At 54.0% G+C, this 17,781-nt stretch overlaps 1 protein-coding gene across 6 annotated transcripts in view; it reads left to right on the top strand.

The window, feature by feature from the left end:
- Positions 1-17,781, top strand: part of DUSP22 (dual specificity phosphatase 22) — a 72,635-nt gene that overhangs the window by 34,646 nt on the left and 20,208 nt on the right. For 2 of the 6 annotated variants that reach the window (XM_032648766.1, XM_032648767.1), the window contains exons 1-5: positions 5,698-8,077; positions 8,997-9,097; positions 9,223-9,275; positions 10,919-11,090; positions 11,525-11,597. In XM_032648766.1, coding sequence (XP_032504657.1) covers positions 7,765-8,077; positions 8,997-9,097; positions 9,223-9,275; positions 10,919-11,090; positions 11,525-11,597 — 712 coding nt within the window. In that variant the 5' untranslated portion in view covers positions 5,698-7,764. Of the gene's footprint in view, positions 1-479; positions 530-5,697; positions 8,078-8,996; positions 9,098-9,222; positions 9,298-10,918; positions 11,091-11,524; positions 12,374-12,780; positions 16,555-17,781 lie in introns of those variants that run through there. The other 4 variants (XM_032648764.1, XM_032648765.1, XM_032648770.1 and 1 more) reach the window with 4 other exon arrangements.

The following is a 17,781-nucleotide window of genomic DNA, read 5'->3' as shown; positions in this document are numbered from 1 at the left end:
CAAATTGTTTCGAGTGTGTGAAGCTCCTGCCATTGCGTCAGTGAAATTGTAACTCTCCTCCCCCTAAGACTGTCGCATAACATGCCGTCGTCGTGATAAGGTTTTTACTATCAGTGCTTCCTTTTGGGCCATTCAGGATCTTAAATGAAATAGATTTAAAGAGTAGAATATTTGAACAAGCATCAGAGATGATAGTTTTGAAACTTGTAGACACTTCGTGGGAAGGACTCAGCCATCTCGCTTCTTTGATAAACCCTGTCTAACCTACAAGCGAGAGCATGAATATTTGTGTGCATGGTCATAGAAAATGACCAGGAACTTAACTAAGAGTTTTCCTCCAGTTCCTTGGCAATAGAAGATGAGTGAAAAACTTCTCCTTTTTACTTTTTATTTTTTGGCCTGAGTAAATAGTTCCCTTAAATACTTTTCTCCACAGAGTATCATCTTTTTATGTTATTTTATTTTTTATCATTCCACAGGGGGTTAAATACCTGTGCATTCCAGCAGCGGATTCACCATCTCAAAACCTGTAAGTTTTTTTCTGTATTATTTGGACATACTAAAGATAAAGGACTTAAAGCCATCAGAGCAGAGGGACCTCGATGCACAGCTGCCGCCCGGCCGCGAGGGGGGAGGCCCAGGAGGTCAGCGCTGCTGGTTTGCCGGTCCTTCCCCTGTGCAGCTCTGACAGTGGGGTGTGTATGAGGAGCCTAATTTTGTACAGGGTGCCTCAAACCAAACCTTTAGCACGTTCACCCTTTCCCTGGAAGCTGTTGCACTTTATGCAACAGAAACACAATATGAGCCACAGACACAAGCCACACATATAATTTTAGATGTTCTAGGGGCCACATTAAAAAGTAGAGAAGAGAAAGGTGACAATAATTTTAATAATACGTTTTATTTAACCCAATATACTCAGAATACTATCAACTCAGCATGTGCTCAGCATTTTAAAAATGAGATATTTTATACCCTTTTATTCATACAAAGTCTTCAAAACCTGGTGCACTTTTTATACTTACATCGCATTCCATTCGGACCAGCTCCGTCTCAAGTGCCTAGCAGCCTCACGTGGCCAGTGGCCACCTGAGGGACAGCATCCTTGGAAAGCTGGTCTGAGTTGAGAGACCATGTTTTTCTGGTTAGGAAAATCCTGCCCTCTCTTCCCCACAGCTGAATACATCTCCGGTGCCGCTTTAGCTCTGTGTGTCCCTCCAAAGAGAGGTTCATAGTCGCTCTCCTTTCCAGATTCCCCACAGTCATACGAGACCTGTGGGACAGGGGTTGCAGACCAACGAGGTTACAGCTGTGACACCACGCTCCTCGGTGTCTGGAGGTGATGTGGAGGTGATGTGGACTAGATGAAAGTTCTCCTGAGCCTGGATTTGAACCAGGCAGGCTGAGAGCCACAGGAGTCGAGGACATGGCTGTTCAGTACGTCCAGCAACCCAGCCTCTGCCTCAGACTCACCTTTGCTGCCTGTTCTAGGGCAGACACAACAACCCTTCCAGAATGACATGTTGCTGCATTTCATCAGGGAAGAGGCTGTGGTGTTGGAGAATTTGGGAGTCCATGGGCTTGTCAGGATTGAGAACCTTCATGGTCCTCAAGCTTTATCGCCTGCAAGGCCTACATATCAGAAGTACAGACCATACAACTTTACCACTCTGAAGGCTGTCCAATACTGAATGTCAGCCAACCTTGGTTTTTCACTGCTGGAGAGCAGAGAAATCACAGGTTATGCAATAATTTTGTGAGGTCTACCTGTTTGGATAAACGGCAGGCTATATAGTCAGATGGGCTGATGGGGGAAAGAGTAAAGGTGAGGGCAGGGGCAGGAGGTGTAGAGTCAGACCAGGAAGGGGCAGGGGAGGCTGGATGCAGGGCCAAAACCTCCTACCCAAAGCCTGTGTTTCCACAACAGCTCTCCATGTTTCACAGAAAAGGTCAGTCTTTAAGATCGAGGATGGTGAGGAAAGATTTATAGGATCACCAGGAAAACAGTAGTAGCCTAGATCTGGAAGGAGAAGAAGTATCAGAGAACCTCCTTGGTTACTAGTCGTGTCGAGAAACAGAAGTGGTTGGAGGGCATGGTGTATACGGAAGGAAGCGAGCCACTGCCTTTCTCTCGAGACCACGGCAGTCTTCTGCCCATGTTTTGGTGGCTATTTTTAGAATGGTTGCTCTGCTCTTACCTCAAACCGAAATTCTAACATACTGTTGAACTTGTCGGTACCTGATTGGCATTCTGACCCTCCGGAAGAACCTGACTGCAGCAGCCCGTGGGTGTTCGTGGTCAGGGCAGATGGCCACTCTGCTCGCACCGCCCCAGGATGCTTCAGCTTCGGTGGAGGCAGGCACCGTGCTCCACGTCTGGGGCAAGGACCCTAGCTCACCAGGTGAAGACAGCGCTCAGCGGTCCTGCCCTGTGCAGACAAGTGAGCGGTAGACCCAGACTGCTTAGAGATCTCAGGTTCAAAAGCAGCTCCCTCTGCCTCGGGCCAGTCATTCTAACGCCCCTGAACTTCAGTTCTCTCATCTGCAAACGCCTGCCTCCAGGATTTGTGGAGATGAGACCATGTGTGTGGAAGTGTTCTCTGTGACCTCCGAGCACTTTTGAAAATAAGTGTGTTTTTACTTCAAGTGCGTTGGTGCGTCCTGAGAGTTACAGGTGCCCAGGAGGCCCACTACAGATGCTGGGAAGGTGTGATCCGGGGGGGGCGGGGACAGAGGGTGCAGCAGCCGCTCCCCCGACTTCCGATGTCTCCTGGGTCTGTTCAGATCTTCTGGCAAAACCAGCTCGAGCCCAGTCAGCCTGGGGCCAGAGGACTAGTTCATAAGATTTGAACTTGTTCTCTCCTGTCCCAAGTGTGTACAGATGTCTTGTTACGATGTGTGGTTTGCCTTCTTACCCTTTCCTGGAATCGGGCCAAGCGTGTGGTCCAGCAGGTGGGTGCTGCGGCGTCTGTGCTCGGGGCTGGTGACAGGTCGAGCTGGGCAGTGGCCGTTGCTGCCGTCGTGAGTGAAGCCCTGCAGCAGCCTGACCTCGGGTTCAGTTGGAAAAGGGGGTCCAGACCATAACTCAGGGAAAGACAGTTGTGCTCATGGGCACGTGTGTGATTCTTTAGGGAAACTTTTATTTTTGATCCATTAGTAATGGCAAAGCTTATACACAAGTAGGGCTTTAGGTGCATAAATGTGCACCATTCTATAAATGTCTCTTGCTTTAGTGAAGTTATGTAGAGATCGTGAAGTTAAGCTTGGAATTCGAGGGTGCTTCGTATGTTAAGAGACAGCCTATGAAATAGTTTGAGTTTCTCTACCTGTTACAGATATTTCATTGGAAAGCGCAGCCTGCCTTTTAACCGCGAGCATGCATTCATTGTACAGTGAGACGGTTAACGCTGGCAGGCAGAACTCTTGACTTCTCTGTGTCACCCACCTCGCTTTGGGTAGCTTGTATTTATTACTCACCAAGTAGTAGGAGCGTGTGCAGGCTGACCGTGAACCTTCAGCTTCTGTACCATCAACCGACGTAGATGGTCCGGAGGCAAATCCTCTTACTGCTCTGGAAGCCCAGTTAGAACCAGAGGTCCTTTAGTCTAGCAGCTTTTACTTCCTGGTGCCTGAGAGTTCCTATATTTAAGGACAAAAATAAATTCTAGAAAACTGTATTGCTTATTTTTTTAAACTTAAAGATTTTAAAAATTCTTTCCAACTTTGGATATAATTTAAGGTTTTATATCCTAACTCTTTCCCCACAAATCCCTATACCAGCAGGAATTCTTCTTGCTAATTATGCTTACTAAGAGGGTTGTGACCTTTGGAGACTACCTGCGTTCGGCCACCGCAGACGCGCCAGAAAGGTCAGTTTTCTGTCTTGGCCGTACTCCTCACAAATTCCCCTCTGATCTTCCAGGAATTTGAAATGCAGAACCCTGACCGGAGACAACAGTAACACATCAGAATTTTAGCTTGGTCCCGACTACCACCCTGCCTCACAAAGTCAGGACACGTGGAAGTTCAGGTTCTCACAGTGGTGACAACCCCACAGAACCCAGGCTGATGCGTTCTGCGTGATTTGCAGAATTGGAGGCATCGTCGGGTTTATATCAAATGCACACCCCTTCTGCCAGTGGCAGACGTGCAGTGGTTGAGTGAACCGAGGCTTTTGGAAATGTTTGCTTTTGCTTTCTGTCTGTGCTTCCCTGGGCAGGTCATTTGAACCTCACCTGTCTCCCCTGTGAAATACCTGTCTCACACGATTTCTGTAGCATTAGGTGAGGTAGTGCAAGTGTGTAAAAAGACACTAAGTGTCTCCAAAGAATCAGATTCCATATTCTGCCTCTTCAAGAAAGGAGTGTTAACGTGTCTTGAGAGTGAACGGTTGGAGGTATCGCAGCTTATTGTATTCATTCCTAGTTTAGTATTTATCAGATTGGTGTTTGGATTTAGACACCATAAGGGAAGGGTTATCTTTTTCGTCTTCTCTGTGGAGCTGCAGCATCGCATCTTCGCAGCAGAAACTTGGTGACAACAGTGGCTTGAGAGTCGAGCAGGGTCTCAGGTTCCTGGGGTTTTTGTGGAGAGAAGAGGCACCAGAAATGCAGAGAGCTTGCATTAAACCCTCCTTGCTTTATTCCACCTTCTGTCTTTTTGTGTGTGTTTTCTTTAGTTTAGCTCATGTCTTCTGTACTTTCAGCTCTCCTTTTCTCTCATTTACATTTTTCTTTACTTTTATTATTAAAAGGCAGTTTTGCAAGATCAGAGCTAAGTGGGCCCCGATGTGCTCTGTCCTGCTTCCAGACAGAGATGCACATACACACCTGCGCATACACGACTCCTGAGGACGCTGCAGTCGCAGAAATGAGAAATATGTGGAAAATGTGTATTGCGTTTTTCATAAGACTCTTCACTTATTCAACTTAAAAACCTATTTTTTAGTCTTAGACTATGTCGTCCTTGCTTTTTTGGGGTGGAACTGTTCTTTGTAAAATGATGTTGTAGTAGATGGTAGAGAGGGGATTTTTTTTGTTTGTTCTTAAAATGACCTTATTTGGCAAAATGAAAAGTACAGTACACATATTCCCCGCAATTTTTCTTTAAATGTTGACAATGCAGGAAATGTAAAAGTTGCGGAAGCCTTGACATAAATGTGCTGAAGGCTGTGTGCAGTCTGCTCCGGGTGGGGAAGTTTCCTTCCCGCTCACCTCGGGTGCAGTGAGAGCTGCCCGGTCAGCGCAGGGCCTGGGGGGGGCTGGACTGACTCTGCCCAGGAGGAAGCAGCTCTCTGATCTGAGCCCACCCTCCAGAGCCTGCACCCAGAGAGGACACTCCACCCATAGGCTTTTTTTTTAAACATTCTTTTCTGAGGGAAGAAACCCCGAAGGGTGCTGGCCTTTCCTGGTCTTTTTCTCCTTTGCTTTCCTGTATACATACCGCACACACGTGCACACACACGTGCACACACATGTTCATACTCTCATGAGGGGCAGGAGAAGTGGCCTGGATCTTGTGGCTGTGCTGTCAGCGCAGCCTGGTCTGGCACTGCTGGCTTTGGGGTGAGCCCAGCTGCCCCCCGAGGTGCTGGGCCAGACCTCCCACAAGTAGAGTCCCTCCCAGCAGGACAGGACCGCCTCAGACCTCCCAACAGTGGGGACCACAGCCTCCAAGTCTTGCAGTCTTGGAGTGAGAAGAGATTGTCCAGACTCAAAGAATGAGCGTCGTGTGGTGCGGCTTTGCTAGATTCATCCAGCATCCTTTCCCGAAGGTCAGGAACACCCAGCTGGTCCTGCTTTGGGCGTCTGGATGGAGAGGGCGGGCTGGGATGCACTGCCCAGTGGGGAGGGCCAGCACAGACTGGGGAGGAGGAAGAAGGGGACAGTGGCACAGCTGCCGGGCTGTGTACCAACCCCACGGAAGGGCGTCTCTCGCCCGGCCCCGTGCTCTCGGCGATTGTCGGCAGCTACACACTGGCAGCCACGCGCACGTGTAGGCACGCGTGCTTTTGGACGCGCCCAGGTGGCTGTCCTCCGGCAGAGCTTGACCGCCTGTCTTTGTGTGGAAGTAAAGGTACAGCACGAAGATCAGGAATAGGGAACCGGCGTTCCGTGGAACAGCCTGTGGCGGATGTGCTTCCCTCTGGGCTTCTGCTTTGATCCAGGGTTGAGCAACGTGCAGCCCGGAGCCCCGGGTATTTCCCACTGTGGAGGAGGGGGTGTGATAGCCGGGCCAGGGCTTATGTCACGAGCTTCCCTGGAAATAACCTACCCCCAGAGCACTGAGTGCACCTGCCTCCTGGCTTTCCTTGGAAGAGGCACTTCTAGGAGTGTCTGTCCGGCTTGGCCTCGTGTCCGGTCTTGCCCATGAGTCAGGTTTCGAGGTGGGGCTCCGAGCGGGCCCTCCGTGGGCATCATTAATCTCCTGGGCCGGAGCCCTTGTCCCAACACAGCGATGGGCAGGAGCCATCGGTGGGTTTTTCCTGGACTTAACGCCTGATGCAGACAGAGCCGAAAGAGGAGAGGCTGGGGGGAGACCCTCCTCACAGCTCCCTTGTCGGGGGGCCCCTCGCACACACGCTCTGGGCTCCGGCCACTTTAGACGTTTTCCTGCTGACCACACCCCACCTCAGTCTCTCATGCTGAGGTGTGGCAAAACTGATCCTTGAACCCAGCACCACGCCTTATTTAGGACCTGGGTTTCATCCTGTGTGTGGTTTCGGACATGCAGGCGTGAAAGGCAGACAGAAGAGGTTCCCACCCTGGGGTTTCAGTAAAGGGGCTCACTTGTCATCTCTGTAAGGCTCTGTAAGGTGTCGGTGGCCTCCTCAGGGCCGACAGGTCCCCGGGACAAGCCACCTGCCTGGCGTAGCCTCCACAGTGTGTTCCGAGGCCGTCCGTGCTCCCCACGCTCTCAGGCCGTTGTCTCTCGTTTCCTGATTTCGCTCTTCCTTTGCTTGGAGGGTGTTCTTCCCACCTGTCTCATCTCAGACACAGCTCTCCTGGACCAGAAAGAGCCCCACAGAGCACAGGCTAGAGCATGGGCTGCAGGCATGGAGAGGCCTCTTGGGAACCCTTGGATACTGCAGTGTGGCCAGCTAGGGTACGGAGGCCACTAGCCTGCAGTTGAGATGAGCCTGGGTCCTGGGCGAGCTGCCTAGCCCTGGACCTACAGTCAAACCTGCCCACCCTCTGGCGTGTCTGCATGGGATACCACGAGGCAGAGGGTGGGCGGGCCGCCTGTAGGTGGCCACATGAGTGGCTCCTCGGCCACATGAGTGGCTCAGTGTCTTTAAAACCGTTGCACTTGTTAATATCAGGTAGACAGTGCTTGGCTATAAATAGCAGAATATCTGATTGACAGTCTTTTAAGTTATAAAGACATTGATTTACTTCACTCCCTGCCCAAGAAGCCTGGGGTGGGTGCTCCAGGTCTGGGCAGCAGCTCCTGGAGCCCCCTTCCACCCCGGAGGCCTGCCACCTGTGGTCGCAGAGCGACTGACGCAACCCTGGGCATGAGCCACTTCCCAGTCCCCTGGCAGGAAGCCTGGGGCAGAGGTGCCCTTCCTTTTATCAGGAGGGGCCCCCAGCCCACAGCCTCCCCTTTACTTCTCTGTGGCCGGAACTGGAGGGAAGACGGGCCTCCGAGGGACTGGGAACTGCTGCCCCGACAGCCTCAGGGTGACGGAGGAGACCCCCTCAGCCCCAGCACTTCCCAATCATCAGAAGAGTTCACCGCCAGCTCCGCCTGCTGAGAGACAGGATGGGCGGCGCTCCCCGCCCTGGACCGTCACTCCTGCCTGTGCACGGGCAGCCTCGCCTCCAGGGCCACACCCTCCGCCCCTCCCTGCTCTGCTGCCTGGCCTTCCTGGCTTCTGCCTCACAGCCCTGCTCCGAGGAGGTCTCCTCGGATTTCAGGATCACAGCAGGAATCTTTCCTTGCCTGTTTTACAACAGGTCGGTTGGGGGAGTAGCGTCGCAGCGCCCTGCTTACTTTGTGCGTTTACACCTGGAGCGTTTGCCCCTGGGAAAGTCAGCAGAAGCACGCCTTGCCCTGCTCTATAGTCAGGTTTCAGGTGAGAGTCTAGAGTCTGTGGGTGGGAGCCTGGCCCCTCCACACATGGCGGCATCAGGCCTGCCACTAGAGTCTCCCCTGTGCCAGCTGCCCTAATCTAGCCAGGCACCGGCACTTAGGTTGCTGGGTTTCTCCTGCAGTCGACAGCTGGCTGAGTCTGTTTGTCCCAGCACCTGAACTTCCCCACTCTTGCTGGACTCATTCTCCCTGACATGAGGCAGCAGACCCAGTCTGTGGGGCTGCATTTTATTCAGCTCTGAGCCTCTTGCATCTTAGCAGAGCCCCTGCTAAACAACCGGTACTCAGTAGGTGTTGTGACTTTAGTCCGTGGGCATCTTTAGGTGTTTTGCTGCATTATAAGCCATTCAAAGGCAGGAGACATCGAAAAGCACGTACTCTGTAGTTGCCCTCAGAGTACTTGTACTCAACCCACCTGCCCATCTAGAACATGCTGGTGCACGCAGCTGGGCAGGGCCCAGGGACAGGGGAAGGGGGTCCTATAAAAGCCGAGGGTCAGGAGAAAAGATCATGGTTTCATCTTCATGCAGGACCTCAGAGTTTGCAAAGCACATTGTTATATGTTGCTTCGTCCCAGCCTGTGACACATAGCTCCCACTTTCCAAGTGAGGTTAAGGGAAGCCAGGTGATATTCCCGAAGTCCCATATCCAGTGAGGCCGAGCGGGACTGGAGCAGCAGTTCCCCTTCCCCGGCCTGGAGGACGGGCAGACAGGACCTATCCACAGACGGTCAGAAGTGAACTGGCTTTAGAGCTCAGGGAGCCCACACTGGGTGGGCACCTCCCTCGCCTGGGTGGCTGGTAAGCAGGTCACTGTACTGCTGAGTGTTGAGGGGCCCAAACTGACCATGGGGCTGGGCAGGACCCACCCCCCAACAAGTCAGTGGCAACTGTGTGTTTCAGGGATCCCTTGCAGAGAACTTCTGACAATTCCAGCGGATGGGCTGCCCTCCTGGACCTCAGCGGTGTGGGTCGGATTCAAAGCCGAGGCCGTTCTAGCCCCGGTCGGTGACTGGGGTCTGAAGCTGTGAACTCAAGACCTTTACAATAAACCTCAGTGGAGTTTTCTTTTCATCATGCGTTGAGTAAAGTACAGAGATGTCACGTCTCTCCTTTCTCCTCACCCCAGGGCAAGACATTTCAAAGAAAGTATTCAATTCATCCACGAGTGCCGCCTGCGAGGTGAGGGCTGCCTTGTTCACTGGTACGTGTGCCCCTGTCGGATGACCCCTGGCCTGTTCTGCTTACCTCCCGCAAATGCCCAGTGCACACCCCACCTGACCCCACCTGCTTGTTAGTCATTGTTTGCTTTTGTGCAAAGAGAACTGTACATTTTTTCTTTCCTTTTCACTTAGGATTTTCATTTTCTCAGTTAGGTTTCTGCAGGGACTGTTGAGGTCACGACACAGAAACTCCTTTTCCAGCCTTCCTCCGAGATCCCGACAGAATATGGGCTCTGCCCAGTGCCCATTCAAAACACTGCTTCTTGCTGGAGAGTTTTGATTGCATGTGTGGGTGTTTAGCATTGCGTTACTGTCACACCAAAATGACCATTTCTTCTCAGTTTATAGATTGGAGCTTTTATGTGTTTGGGGCTTATACTTTGCTTTGAAGAGAACTGAATAGACTCTTAGAATTGAGCAGTTCCTATGCAGCTATCCACCTGCATTCAGCTGCCGTCTGTGTGGTACACACACATACACCTGTGCACACATCGTGCAGAGAAAGCTGCTCTGAGACACAGAACTCAAGCACGGTGCCCCGCACCTGACACATCGCAAGCACTCAGGGAATGTGGGCCCTCGTTTCATCGCTGCCCATTTTCATTTTACTTTTAAAAGGAGCAGGACATGTGATAAACACAAAGTGCAGGTTTTCTGGCATTTGCTTCAAAACGCTTTGCGGCGCAGTCAGGGCCGTTTCAAGGGGCTCTGGAGTCCTGTGCCTGGTGAGGGCATCTGCCCGGGTGCAGCCCAAGAGTATGTATTTTTTTTAACGCTCTCTCAGTTTTTCTGATATGCAGGAAGAACCGCTACTTGAGAGTGGTTTTTTACTATTATTATTATTTATATTTGAATATGTGCAGGCCTGATGTTCTAGGAATTTGTATCTCATACAGTTGTGTCAATCTGAAGATAGGCTTTTCTAAAAATGAGAAATTTGCTAAACTTCCCCATCTTAAACCGTTGCTGAGCACTCCAAGTCTGACGCAGCACAACCTCTCTGACTGCCGTAATTTGCATGTGCATTTAAAATCGGTCCCTTACTCAGCCTGTGAAAGAAAATTGACCGTTATGGCCTGCAGAGCGTGCCCACGCTGGCACTCTGCTTATGTATGTGAGGAGGATCACAAAACGTTTGGTAAGGGCTTCTGTATTTAATGAGTTTTTTAAGTTATAGACTTGGCCCTTGTATCCCTAAGAAAACCAGACTCTAAAAGCGTGAAGCTGTCTGAACGGCTGCAGATCATAACTGGGTTTGTTGCTCAGATCCTGGACCCCTCCAGTCCCTGGATGTCCTTTAGTTACTTTGTCTGTCCAGGGAAACAGGGACTACCTGAAGAGGAGCTCAGGAGCAATAGGGAATCAGACAGTGAAGTGTCCGGAGACACAGCCGGTAGAAAACCAATAAAAAAATGAGGCTGCACAGGTAAAGGATGCCTGAGATTCTAGTGTCATAAGGGAGAGAGAGCTGGTATGTTCTGAGTAATTTCCTAGTAACGTGCTGGCTTGCTGTGCACTCCCACCCCAGGGCGGGCAGGCTTCCGCAGTGAAGCCTTTGGAGTCCCCGACCCTCCCTTGCCTGTGTGGTTCTTGGCCCTGCAGCCTGGCCGGCGTCTCCAGGAGTGTGACTCTGGTGGTCGCATACATCATGACGGTCACCGACTTCGGCTGGGAAGATGCCCTGCGCACTGTGCGTGCGGGGAGGTCCTGTGCAAACCCCAACCTGGGCTTCCAGAGGCAGCTGCAGGAGTTTGAGGAACACCAGGTCTGTCAGGTGAGCGTGCTCAGGGGCTGGGAACACACCTCCGTCTTTCCGTGCCCTCCTAGACTTGTGGAGGCTGGAAAGGCCCCCAGAGGTCGGCTGGTCCGAGGACACCCCTTCAGCCCCTCTGCAGTATCACTGGCCACTCGTCCGCCAGCCGCTGCGGTCATTCCCTTTTCCCACTGTCCTCAGGCCCCATGTTCGTTTCTGTTTCTCTGCCTTGGGGTCAAGTGCCATTTCCTTGGTCAGGCTTGCTTTCACGTTCTCAGGCCAGAACCTGGAAGAAGCAGTCATTTCTCTTGCTAGACACTGGCTGGCCAGCCTCAGAGCTGACTGCCCGATGCCCCTTGGCCCCCTGTTCATAGGGGCAAACCTACACCATCAGGTAACAGGTGAGAGTGTAGGGGATGAGCTGTGTGACATCCTGGTTTGTTTCACTTCTCCAGTTCCGCCAGTGGCTGAAGGAGGAGTACGGAGAGAGCCCTTTGCGGGATGCAGAAGAAGCCAGAGGCATTCTGGGTAAATACAAAGAGCAGGGGCGCGCGGAGCCCCCGCCTGGCGCCAGGCGCTGGGGTGGCCTCCCGGCCTCACCTCCTCTGGCCTACGGCAGCTGCACCACGGAGACCTAGCGGAGCCCTTGGCGCCCCTGCCCGCGGACAGGAAGGGGTGTCCCGGTGGATCCGGGCCCCCCCGAGACCCCAGCAGCCCCACCCCCAGCTTCTGCGCCGCAGGCTGGGGAGTGTGCACGAGCGCGCGCTCGTGTGTGTGTGTGTGTGTGTGTGTGCGCGCGCGAGCGTGAGTGCTGGATGTGCGCGCTGCGGGAGCTGCCGTGAAAGCCACACTGCCGGCGTCGGCCTCACTGCCTTTCCCCGTGCGAGGTCTGCTGGAAGGCACTTGGAGGTGGCCGTGGAGGGCCCCCTGCTGCAGCCGGCCCTGCCCAGCCCTGCCCTTCCGCGCCCTACTCGGTGGTGCCTGCCTGAACCGCCTGCCCTTGGGTCGTGTGGGGAGCACCCCAGACGCCCGCCCTCGGCCCCCGTCCAGCTTCCCCTCCTCCCAGCCCCCCCCCCCCCGCCCGCTGCTCTCACTGTGGGGGCCTCCTCACAAGGCTTGCATGCACCTTTGGGATTTGGGAAGAAAGAGCAGTCGTTAGGCACTGTCACGGTTTGCGCTTAAAAATACATTTAAAATGCCTGAGCACTTATTAAGCGCCTTTGTGTCTGCTGTGGATTTGGGATTTGATCTCAGCTACCTCATGAAATGGTTTTTGAAAAAGAGTTTTTCATTATTCCAATCAACTCTGCCTCATGGGTGAAAGCGTTTGGTCACGATGGCTTTTGAAGCCAACGGGAAAAGGATCGTATCATTGGGCCACTCGAAGCTTCTGATGCGGGCTTTGGGGGTGCTTTGTGGTGGGTAAAGCCGAAGTCAGGCCAAGCCGGGGGCCAGGCTCCACACTCGTGCGGGCCGCAGATGTGCAGCAGGAAAAGAAAGCGCAGCCGCGGAGCTCCTCACCTACAGCCACGGCAGTTTGCTCTAAAGTAATGTTTTCCTTAAACCAAAAAGAAATGTAAATATGTTAACAGAAGTATTTAGGAGTCAGCTTGAAGGCTTAAATGCGGGTACAATGTGAACGCCTAGATCTGTTCCTGTAACCTGAAATGTTGTCCTAATATTGGTCGCCAGTAACATTCTTTCTCCACAGCCACCCCAGGGATTCTGAAGTACTGGGCCTCTCTCAGAAGGCTGCAGTGTACCTGTAATATTGCAAAGCCAGAGTTTAGGTGCTACCCGGAAGAAAAGCAGCCGGAGTTCATTTTTCAGTGTCCAGAAGTAATTTGTGAACTCACCTGTTTTCATTTTAAACATATGCAATTGTGTCATCACGTTGGGAACTACACGTCCTCTTTGACAAGGGAAGGATTTTTACCTAACTCCCCTGCTGTGGCTCCTTCTTCGCCCGTAGCCCTGCTGCCCCCAGGCCATCTCAGGGCCCTGCTGCCCCACCCGGTGACCATGTGGTGATCGCGGTTGCCACTCCTGAGGGCCCTGCTGGGCACACCTGCCCCTGGGGACTGTCTCCTGGGCTGTTTCGTCCTGGGGTCTCGCCTCCACCACACGTGCACGCATCTGAGGTGAAGGGCAGCTGCACACGCTGCGCCCGCCCTTAGCTGGGGTGTGGATCCCACTTGCTCTTCCACGGGCGCCACGAGGCCCGTTCGGAGGCTGCCCCTGGCAGTGGTGCTGCTTTATTTTAAGGCCGCTGCCATCCTCCAGAAGGAGGGTAGTGACGGCAGGAGACGTGAACTGCTTTCCCTGGGAGAGAAAGCGAGTCCCCCGCTTGAGCAGAGGGAAGTCCGGGGGGTGCGCAGGGCCATCTCCCAACTCCAGTCTCAGCTTCAATGTGAAGGACAGTAGCTGGTGTGAAGAGCAGTTTAAGTTGATTTCCCAGCGTTCTCTCGTCTCATTCACTCCAGTGGGGGAAGAAGGAAGTGTAACGTTTTACTTAAAGGAGAGGTCTGGCGGGACCACAGGAGCTGAGGTGCGTGGGCTCAGTGGCTGAAGGAGGCTTGACCTGTGTGCTGCGCCTGCAGCGCCTGGGCGCTCCTGGCAAAGGCTCGGGGCAGGACACTTTGTGCCAGAACGGCCCCTGATGGGTGTGGGGTGACGGGCACCACAATGCTTATTCTGACTTAATAGGCCTACCTGGGTGAAGAACAGGTGATCCAGGTGGAGGTGCCAGGCCTCGAGGCCCCGAGGTGTCTCCACTGCCCACCTGTGAGGGCGTGCCGGGGGGCGTGAGGAAACAGCATGAGGGAAGCAGGGTTTCTGGCGACGGCCCCAACCCTATGGGCTCCCCTACCCCTCGTGGCACCCACGACAATCACCGAGTAATCGGTGCTCTGCGGGTCACGAACTATCACCTTGAAGCCGTATAAACCCACAGAGAAGGTATTATTTCATTCACTTGAGGCTCAGAGAGGCCAAGAAACACACCGAAAACTAAAAACGTTAGTGCTACTTTGCCTGAACCCAGGTTTTGATCTCAAATCAGTGTGCGATGTGAGAGGGAGGGGCAGAGTGCCCTGGGCTTTGCACTTAGAGGTTTGTGAGGCTCTAACGCCAGGGCCCCTGGGAGAGCCAGCACCGCTGCCGTGTGCACAGCTGTCCAAGCCAAAGCCAGCACCGCTGCCGTGTGCACGGCTGTCCGAGCCAAAGCCTCTGCCCGCTCCCCCCAGTCTCTCTGGGGGTTTTGTTTGGGGCCATGGTGGGTGGTGGCCAAATGCACACGGACGTTTCCGTTAGATGGTATTAACCGTGCTTAGTTGTTAGAGGCAGAGGCCCCTTCTCCGAGACCAGAGCAGGTGTTCAGGTCACGTGGACATGGGGACGGTGAACCCCCCTGCCCCCAGGGCCTTGCCTTGTTAGAGGAGGGGTCGTGGCCCTGGCAGTTTCTTTAGGCTGTCTTTTCTGTGATGTTCTTTGAACACAGGTCTGTCCAGCCTGGGTCTCAGGATCGTGACCCATGGTGGAAGAGACCTGCACTGCCTCTCTTCATTCAGTCATTTGCCAGTTTGCTTGAGAAATGCTTATTCATCCCAGCTGGCACTCTGGGACTCAGGCAGGGTGCACAGACCCACCCCTGATTCTCAGAAAGACTAGCTTGGTGGGGTTGGCAGTTAGGAAAACTGGCGGTTACAGAGCCGGCCATAAGCACTGGTATAGGTGCCCTTGGTGCTGTGTGTGGGGAAGGCACAGAGAGGCCATTCCAGTTTGGGTGAGGGAGGTCGTGTCCCAGGACGGCATCTCGGAGGAGGTGGTACCTAATCGGGGCCTGAAGCATGAGTGCTGGAATTGGCTGGCACAGTGGGTGCGGGGGAGTCCAGGCAGGGGCCTGGCATGCGCGCAGGAGAGGCCACAGTCTCTCTGGGTGACCAGAGTAGGCACAGGGGTGGGCGCTGATGAGAGGTGCAGACAAAGCTGCAGAAACAGGCAAAGGCCCAGGCTTTCGCTCTCTGCTTGGCACAGTAACTGGTTTCCTTCTCACACCAGCCCTGGAGCTGACCAAGCTCAGAGGGCGGGTGCCCTGCAGCTTCCCGCGGTCTGGTCCCCAGGCGTGGAGCCTTGCAAGCGCGTGGACGCCGTTTTGCAGGCACGGAGTGGGGCTTGCCGAACGTGCTGGGCAAGCAGGCACCGTGATGGTGCGGGGGAAGGGGGCCCACGCTGGGGGCCTGTCGAGAGGCAGCAATCACGGCCATCCAGGCGACAGTCGTGGCGCCCAGAGCGGGGCTTTGGTGCGGAGGTGAAGGGGCTTGAGGGAGACTGGGGAGTGGGAGGCCATTGCTCCCAGGACCAGAACCCGTGAGGGGCTTGCTTCCCTGGCGATGGCTCTTCCCACACCGAGGTGGGGTGGGGACTCTGGCACGTTGAGGGCAGACTGAAGGGGCCGCTGGCCAGAGGCGTCCACGGGGCTCACGCCCTGCTGGCACCCAGCTTCGCGCACCAGGGGCTCAAGTCTGTCCACAGACCCGGAACAGACTCCCAGGCACCATACTTGCGACAATTCATGTCCAATCCAAATGTCCAATTTATTAATTTATTGTGAAAGATAAAAACATTAGCTTTATGAAGACTAATTTTATCCCCTAACTAGGCTGTCTTTCATTATCAGATTTTTGGAAGCCAACATGCTGTACACCTTAACTTACACAATGTTATATGTCAGTTATATCCCAATAAAGCGGGAGAAGAAAAAGAGTAAAGCACCTTGTAAATTAGTCCTGAGGTATCTCCCTACACTCCTGGATGTGGGGCTGAGACCTGGGGGCGGGGTGTCCTGACAGGCGTGCCCAGAGAGGCGTGCTGTTGCCATCGCGCCCTGGAGCAGTTCTGCAGCCTCCAGCCTCCTATGTCCCCGTCCCCGTCCACGTTCTCAGCAGCCACCCTGGTCCACGCTCCCTCTGCCTGAGCTGGTTCTCTGACTTAACTCACGTCTCTCAGAGCAACTTTGTGAACCTTGGGCTTCCCCCTGGGGATAGGTTCCCCCTGGGGGCTTTTTTATGTATGGGGTGCTGATTCTCTCCAGCTTCCGTCTCAGCAGGGGACCCCACTTCCAACTTCTGGGGCTGCTTCCTGTTGCTGGTGCATGAGACAGCCTACAAATTCCAGGGACTGCTGTGCATGCGTGTGTGTGCACACAGCTGTGTTCTGTTGTTTTTAAATTTTATTTTAGAGGACTCCTTAGCCTTCAGGGGAGCCATGTGGGCAACGTCAAGGGGCATCGGGACCTTAGGCAGCAGAACCTGGGAGCCCAGGGAAAGTCAGAGCTGGTCACGACAGGCTGCCCTGCACACCAGCATCTAGTCTTGAAAATAGGGAACATGCTAAGACTCAATACCCTGTGATCCCACATTAGGTGACCCCTCCCATCCTGACCCTGCGTTATTAATAATTTTATCGAGAATGTGCTTTCAACACGCTTGTATTTATAGATGTACTTAAGAAGAAATCACCAAGACTTCGGAGGGAAGTTCCTCTTCCCTTTCCTTTTTTTTTTTTGCGGCACGCGGGCCTCTCACTGTTGTGGCCTCTCCCGTTGCGGAGCACAGGCTCCGGACGCGCAGGCTCAGCGGCCATGGCTCACGGGCCCAGCCGCTCCGCGGCACGTGGGATCTTCCCGGACCGGGGCACGAACCCGCGTCCCCTGCATCGGCAGGCGGACTCTCAACCACTGCGCCACCAGGGAAGCCCTTCCCTTTCCTTTTTATTGCCCAGAGAAAGGGAGGGAAAAAGAAACAACAACAACAAAAAAAAAAAACGGCCTTTGACTTGTTCCCGGAGGCTTGAGAACGTTCACCGTCCCTTCCGAGGGTTTACTGGGGTCTCGCTGGGCCCCCAGCTAGGACACCCAGGCTGTCAGGTGCTTGAATCCGGTGACGGTGGCTGCATTTCACCGGGACACTTTGCTCTCTTGCTTCCCCCCAGCTGCAACAGTGGGACGTGATTATCGCAGCCAGTATCAGAATTCGCGTTCTCTTCTGCAGCCTGGGCTCCGCCACCTCGCCGCGAGGCCGTGGGGCCGCTCTGGGCTCACTGTCGGGGAAGCGTTGCCATCCTCGGCTTAGCAAACACCTGCCGGGTGTGTAAAGGGCTCTGGCGGCCTTGACTGAGCACAGGCCGCCGGTGTTCTGATCCCGGCGGTGTGCTGCGTCTGTGGGGAAGGGATCGGACCTGAGAACGTCCTTTATACCAAGGCCTGTGTAGGAAAACTAGATGGGGCAGGGGGGCTGGTTCTGTGGGAGGACAATCCCTTCTAGTATCGATAGTTCGGGACAGTTTTTGGAAACAACGCTGACCGTGCCAAGTGCGTTTTGGGAGCTCGACCCAGGGAGACACATCAGCTCACGGGGGTCGGGGCCTGGCCCCCCGGACACTCTCACGATGAGCACGTGTGTGATGGGACCTTGACGTGTGTGTCCCTCCGGCCACAGAGAGGGACAGAGTCCACTTGCCCCCAGACGTGGCCAGACCAGCACAGACAGGAACCGTGCTTTCTGGCGAGCTGCCCTGCCTGTCAGTCGGCTCTGGGTTTCCCCAAGGCACTGATGGGAGCCTTTTTGGAAAATAATAATCGAAAGGCCTCCATGTGCCCCAGAGAAATGTCACCTGCTTTGCAAAGGGTATGCCCTTCACGGCAAGAGGCCAC

This window comes from Phocoena sinus, chromosome 11 (genome assembly GCF_008692025.1).
Source record: "Phocoena sinus isolate mPhoSin1 chromosome 11, mPhoSin1.pri, whole genome shotgun sequence".
Classification (NCBI taxonomy): domain Eukaryota; kingdom Metazoa; phylum Chordata; class Mammalia; order Artiodactyla; family Phocoenidae; genus Phocoena; species Phocoena sinus.
Note: the sequence above shows the minus strand (reverse complement) of the source record. Positions and strands in the feature narration are given on the sequence as shown.